Source organism: Rhinoraja longicauda, chromosome 6 (assembly GCF_053455715.1).
Source record: "Rhinoraja longicauda isolate Sanriku21f chromosome 6, sRhiLon1.1, whole genome shotgun sequence".
NCBI lineage: Eukaryota > Metazoa > Chordata > Chondrichthyes > Rajiformes > Arhynchobatidae > Rhinoraja > Rhinoraja longicauda.
This window is the reverse complement of record NC_135958.1, coordinates 42,162,789-42,169,863: the sequence shown is the minus strand read 5'-3', so window position 1 is coordinate 42,169,863 and position 7,075 is coordinate 42,162,789. Positions and strand designations below refer to the sequence as shown.

Below are 7,075 nucleotides of genomic sequence, written 5' to 3'. Positions count from 1 at the left end.
ACTCTGCTTCCTACCCCCAATTCCTCCATCTATGCCGCATCTGCGCCCAAGATGAGGGCCTCATCCGAGATGTCCTTATTCTTTAGGGAATGGGGGTTCCCTCTTCCATCATAGATGAGACCCTCACACGGGTCCTGGGTATCCCGCAGCTCTGCTCTTCCTCCCCTTCTGCCCAGTCGCAAAAGAGACAGAGTCCCCCCTCGTCCACACCTTTCACCCCATCATCTGTCGCATACAGCACATAATCCTCCGACATTTCCGCCACCTCCAACAAGATCCCACCACTAGCCACTTATTCCTATCTCTACCCATATCTGCTTTCCGCAGACTGTTCCCTCCACAACTCCCCGGTTAACTCATCCCTTCCCACCCAAACCTCCCCCTCCCCAGCTACCTTCCCCTGCAACTGCAGATGCAACACCTGTCCCTATACCTCCTCCCTCAACTTCGTCCAAAGATCCCGACAGTCCTTTCAGGTGAGGCAGAGGTTCACTTGCACCTCCTCCGACCTCATCTACTGTATCCGCTGTTCCAGGTGTGGACTCCAATATATCGGAGAGACCAAGAGCAGGTGAGGTGATCATTTCTCTGAACAGCGCTGCTCATTCTGCCTAGACCTATGCGATCTCCCGGTTGCTAAACACTAACTCCCCCTCCCATTCCCACTGACCTTTCTGTCCTGGGCCTCTTCCACTGTCAGAGTAGAGGCTCAATGCAAATTGGAAGAACAGCATCTCATATTTTGCTTGGGCAGCTTACAATCCAGTGGATGAATATTGATCTCTCCAACTTCAAGTAACCCTTGCTGTCCCTCTCTCTCCATCCCTCCCCCACCCTAGTGCTCTGACTGGTTTTACTGTTCTTCTGATTAATTTTACTGATGAAAGATACTCTTTGTCACCCTCCATTCTACATTTCCTTATCATCGTCTGCTCTGAACAGTTGTTTTCACATCTTACCCCTCCGTATCTCTGGACTCCCACTCCCCACTCTGTCTGAAGGGCCTCAGCCCAAAACATCACTCCTTCTGTCCAGAGATGCTGCCTGGCCCACTGAGTTACTCCAGCATTTTGTGTCGATGTAAATGGGGCACCTTGGTTATATGGGGAAGCTGCTGTGTGGCTCCTGACTAAATGAGAACTGGGGGGGGGGGGAGGAGAAACAATAAGTTCAGCATGCATTTTGGAAGGCAAAGATATGTTTACTTTTATTGTAGGAACATTTGAGTACAAGAGATCTTAAGTACAAGTGGGAGCCAAATGTTCTTAAACATACCTTGTGAGGCATTGTAATACGATTGCATTTGGAATACTGTATGTAGTCAAGATCTCCCCAAGACGGGTAGAACTGTGATGGAGGGAGTACAAAAAAGATTTGATTCATTGATTCCCGCGATGGTAGGATTGGCATACAAAGGGTGATTAAGCAAACTGAGCCTTTACTCTTAGTTTCGAAGACTGAGGAGTGATCTCATTAAAATGTATAAATGCCTTCTGGGCTTGAAAAGATATCTGTGATGATAAGGGATCACAATCTCAATGAGGGGTTGGCTTTTCAAGAGAGAGAAAATAATGCATTTCTTCACCACACAGGGTGGTGAATCCCTGAACCTCTCCACCCAAGAGTGTTGTGGAATCTCTGTTACTGAATATATTCAAGACAGATAAATATTAAGGGAATCAAGAGATATGAGGCAAGTACAGAGAGGCAGCATGGTGATAAATATCCAGCTATAATCCTATTGCATGCCAAATAGCCTGATATTGCTACTTACAGAAAAACAGAAGACATTATTTTCAGACAAATGCCAAGTGATCATCTACCATTCTAACATGCACCATTGGGTGCACTAAAATTTCTAGTCAACAAAATTTTCTGAGACCATCACTGTAATGCTGAGTTAAATCCTAAACACTATATTAGTATTAGATTGATAACAATGTTCAGCTTATAAGTATGAGACCAAGGTTGAGAGGTTTTATTTCGTGTTCTTTGCAAAACATTAACAATCTTTGTCATCTAAATTATACAAGTACCTTATTAGCTATTATTTCCATCTGCAACTAATGTAAAACATAAATTTTAATTATATCAAATGATTAAAAAGCACCCAAATATATATAAATGTTCTACACTGTGCTTGGTTATTGATATCTTATAGTAGATCTTACATGTAAACATCAAAGTTTAAGTAATTTATTTTTCCAGTTCACCCACCATAAAAGAATCTTTGAAGCCCTTATAATATAAGAAAAGCACATAGGTATATTGATTTGAACAGTTTTCGACATTCAGGTGTGTGTATTCTGTTGAGAGCCATTTTCATGGGAAGATGGGATTGTGGTATGCACAGTTCTTTTCAGTAAAGGCTGCAATGATCGATAGTTGTCCACCATATGTTTTTGCTGTTCCCCAGGAGATGTGCTGAACAAACTACGAAACACAGCCAGCTGTTAAAAAGAAAAAGAAAATAAATTAATTAAAAGGAACTATGAACTCCTCTCAGATTGATATTTAAAAAGGCAACCAGTTTGTTGTTTCCAAGGAAGTGGACAGAATACCACAAAATTAAAAATGGATTTTAATTTTCTATCATAAAGATGCAGGAGGCTGAAGGGTGGACTCAGAGGTGTATAAGATCATGAGGGGAACAGATAGGGTGAATGCACAGAGTCTTTTACCCAGAGTAGGGCAATCAAGAACCAGAGGACATCAGTTTAAGATGAGAGGGGAAAAAAATAATAGAAACCTGAATTGCAATTTTTTCCCACCCAGGGTGGTGGGCAGATGAAATGAATTGGCAGCGGAGGTAGTTGAGGAAGATACTTAAACATTTTAAAATGAAAGTTGGACAGGTAGATGGGTAGGAAAGGGGTTGGAGGGATATGGGCCAAACATAGGCAGGCAGGCAGAGGGGACTAGTATAGACTAGACCAAGTGGACCCGTTGGGCCCACAACTCATTGGGTTGCCATTGTGATGTGGGGAAAATCGCGCTTTTTCCTTTAAAATAAATGGCTTTTTAAAAAAAATAAACACAACTATTGTGTTGTAGCAGAACTACCTGCACTTAGGTCCCCAGTTCCCTCTCATCTATTGAGTTAGAATAATATACCAAACAAATAAAATCCAGTTCTTTTCTTATTTCAATCAAATTGCCTCAGACTTTATTTTTACGTTATCCTTGAATTAAAAGCTCCTGCCCTCTGTATCTCAAGGTAACCAAAGTCTTCAAACATTTAGTGCTGTGGTGTTCTGTGAATCCCTCCAATGACTGCTGGAATTGATTCTCGTGCAGATCACAACAAACAAAATGCACTCAACGTAAAATTAAGTAGTCAATCAGAAATCTTTGCATTTGGGTTGGCAGATTCAAATTAAATCATATTATAAACAAGTGCTGTGTGCATTTAAGATCAGTATTAAAATAAACTGCACAATCTTCTATCACCTTTCTCATTCGCAGAGATGCCACTTCAAGTATGCATGAGAAGAAGAAACAGTATGGATTTTAAGAGTTTAATATAAGCCTGATAAAATTTTGACAAATGTTTCATGAAATGGCTAAACTAAATTAAACCGCGGTAAAGTATTTACGGCTTGGATAGTGACTATTCTTTCCAACAGGTTCAAGTTAATATTTTTATCGCATCTCACCCGATTCTCCAAACAAACTCTTCTATTCCAGGTGACAAAATAGCTTGTCCTTGCAGAGCTGTGGGTCAAGGCATGTGAGAGGGATAAATTGCACTTTGCTTCTGCGGGTCCAGTTTATGCTCCATGAGTTGAATAAACCTTTTCTGTGCCCTAACCTGTCTTATCAATATTTTTCTTTACAACCCATCAGTGCTAGGAATATTCTAACTCTTGAATTAAAAATGTTAAAGCTCAGGAAAATTGGAAATCACAGAATTTTCTGAATGTATTATAGATAAAACAGTGAAAAGTAGACGCTAGATTTGTAAATCGTTCAAAAAGAGGGTGGCTCAGTCATGCAGCTGGTAAAGCTGCTGCCCACAGCGCCAGAGACCCAGGTACCATCCTGACCTCGGGTGCTGACTATGTGGTGTCTGCATGTTCTCCCTGTGACTACAGGGTGCTCCAGTTTCCTCCCACATCCCAAAGACATGCAGATTTCTAAGCTAATTTCTAGGCTAGCGTGCAGGGAGTGTGTAGAACCTCGCGGTGGCGGTCACGGTGGCGTGGCAGTAGAGTTGCTGCCTTACAGCGAATGCAGCGCCGGAGACCCGGGTTCCATCCCGACTACGGGTGCTGTCTGTACGGAGTTTGTACGTTCTCCCCGTGACCTGCGTGGGTTTTCTCCGAGATCTTCGGTTTCCTCCCACATTCCAAAGACGTACAGGTTTGTAGGTTAATTGGCTTGGTAAATGTAAAAATTGTCAATAGTGGGTGTCGGATGGTGTTAGTGTGTGGGGATTGCTGGTCGGCGCAGACCCGGTGGGCCGAAGGGCCTGTTTCCGCGCTGTATCTCTAAAACTAAACTAAACCTGGGTGTGAACAGGTGATCAATGGTCGTGGTGGACTCAGTTGGCCAAAGGGCTCATTTCCTTGTTGTATATTTAAACAACATGAATGAAAGGCACATTAAACTGCAAAGAAGGTAGTTTAAAATTTTGATTTTGCTCTCACTATAATTATTATATAACATAATTTCAAAATTTTCATCATTTTTAAATGTACTTACAGATTAAACATCTATATTTTATTGATATATTCTGTTAAAATCAAAGACAGACATGATAGAAGGCAGAGCAATTCTCCCAGCTTTGCCCCCTGAACAGAGCTTACATGACAAAAACCATCACCCACAACCAAGTGCTGCCCAGACTGTGCACTGGATTTGTGGAGACTAGTGGGAACGACCCTGTACATCTATTCCATCCAAGCACTCAAGGGCTGCAGGTGGTAATTATGAGTCCAATCTAACAATCAAGGCAATGTAACAAAATCATGGGAAATTGAAGAAGTCACAGAAGGTAGACACAAAAAGCTGGAGTTACTCAGCTGGTCAGGCAGCATCTCTGGAGAAAAAGAATAGATGACATTTTGGGTCGAGACCCTTCTTCAGTCTGAGAGTCAGGAGAAAGGGAAACGAGAGATATAGACATGGATGTAGAGAGATATTGAAAATACACCATCTTTAAGCTTGATGTAAAAGTAGATCACAGTAAAGAGCTACCAAATGCAGGAGGAAAGGGAAAATGAAAGCACGATTACATGAAATGGGAAAGGTCCTAGCCTTATTATACATTCAGGGGCCAAAATCTCCAAATCATATTTAAAAACAAGTAGTTTCTTCAGGCTTTCAAATATGGGAACAGATTGGCCAATGATTGCCACAGAACCAGAGTAATTAAAAATACCATTCTGTGGAGCTGCAAGATTTTTCCTTAGTTCTCAAGCCGCTGCCAACCACAATTACAATTGGTTTCATCAGGTCCTACACTACCCCATCCCCCCACCAGATATATTTCATCCAACTACCATAGAAACGTAAAGGCGGCCAAGCAATATTCTCTGCCAACAAGTATGTGGGCAAACTGCCAGTGACTCACCCTCCTGTTTGGTTTCCAATTTCCAGACTATAATATTTACACTTCCATGAGAGCCCCACACTGATCTAACTACAGACGGCCAACGTTATTTTTTTTAAACAAAGTGTTTGAATTACATGGATTTGAGAGATAGCTAAAAACATTACCTGTTCAAGGCTAATTTCAATGGGATCTTTCATAATGACCCAGGTAACAGATTCAGTCAATGGTGGTGTGGTCAGAGAACCAGGATATGTCCAATAATCAGAACGAGATGGAATCAAACTTATCGGATCAAAATTGAAGAAATCAATTGCTGAGTCCTGCAGGCACAGAATTAGTCACATTGGGTAAAGAAAATACATAATTTCATATGATTTCTTGACTTTAAGACATTTAATAGTTAGGCGATTTCTCTTATCCTGAAAAAAATATTTTAGAAGTGATTGGCAATTTTAAGGAAGATACAAATGTCGAAGTTTCTTCTTCATACATTTAATCAACGTGGTGCGGTAGACAAACATCCTTTGGTGTCTTTGCATACAATGCACAGACAGTGCACTTTCAACACATCGTCATTATAAAAGGATGTCGTGAAATGAAGATAAAACATATTTACATTGCAGGATAACTTCCACTGCAAATCTTTGCCCAAAATAAGTCACACTCATATTTTTTTCAGTGATGCTGCCTGACCCGCTGAGTTACTCCGGCACTTTGTTCCTTAGAGCTTTGCGGCACTAGTGATGTCATTAATCTACTCAATGTCTGCCTTGTCTTTACTAATTCTTCCTTCGCGAGTTGAGGTATAAAATACAAGCACAGGTTATGGTAGGACTGTACAGTAACTAGTTAGCTTGGGAAATATGTGTAGTTAGAACATAGAACAGTACACCACAATGTTTGTGCTGAACATGATGCCAAATTCAACTGATCTCATGTCTGTACATGATCCATAATCCTATTCCCAGTGAAGGTAAAACCTTTAGTTTCGCAAAACCCAATGGGATTCTTGACACAATATTGTGCAACCTAGGTGATTGTTGCAAATGAGGATGTAACTAGTAGAGTGGATAAGGGAGAACCAGTGGATGTGTTATATCTGGACCTCCAGAAGGCTTTCGACAAGGTCCCACATAAGAGATTAGTATGCAAACTTAAAGCACACGGTATTGTGGGTTCAGTATTGATGTGGATAGAGAACTGGCTGGCAGACAGGAAGCAAAGAGTAGGAATAAACGGGTTCTTTTCAGAATGGCAGGCAGTGGCTAGTGGGGTACCGCAAGGCTCAGTGCTGGGACTCCAGCTATTTACAATATATATTAATGATTTGGACGAGGGAATTGAATGCAACATCTCCAAGTTTGCGGATGACACGAAGCTGGGGGGCAGTGTTAGCTGTGAGGAGGATGCTAGGAGGCTGCAACGTGATTTGGATAGGTTAGGTGAGTGGGCAAAGGCATGGCAGATGCAGTATAATGTGGATAAATGTGAGGTTATCCACTTTGGTGGCAAGAACAG

At 41.5% G+C, this 7,075-nt stretch overlaps 1 protein-coding gene across 1 annotated transcript in view; it reads right to left on the bottom strand.

Moving 5' to 3' along the window:
• Positions 1–442: 442 nt before the first annotated feature.
• The window catches only part of ca5a (carbonic anhydrase Va), a 54,598-nt gene continuing 47,965 nt past the window's right edge, over positions 443–7,075 (bottom strand). The window contains exons 8-9 of the mRNA XM_078400888.1: positions 5,722–5,877; positions 443–2,450 (exon numbers count right to left, since the gene is read on the bottom strand). Coding sequence (XP_078257014.1) covers positions 2,292–2,450; positions 5,722–5,877 — 315 coding nt within the window. The 3' untranslated portion in view covers positions 443–2,291. The remainder of the gene's footprint in view (positions 2,451–5,721; positions 5,878–7,075) is intronic.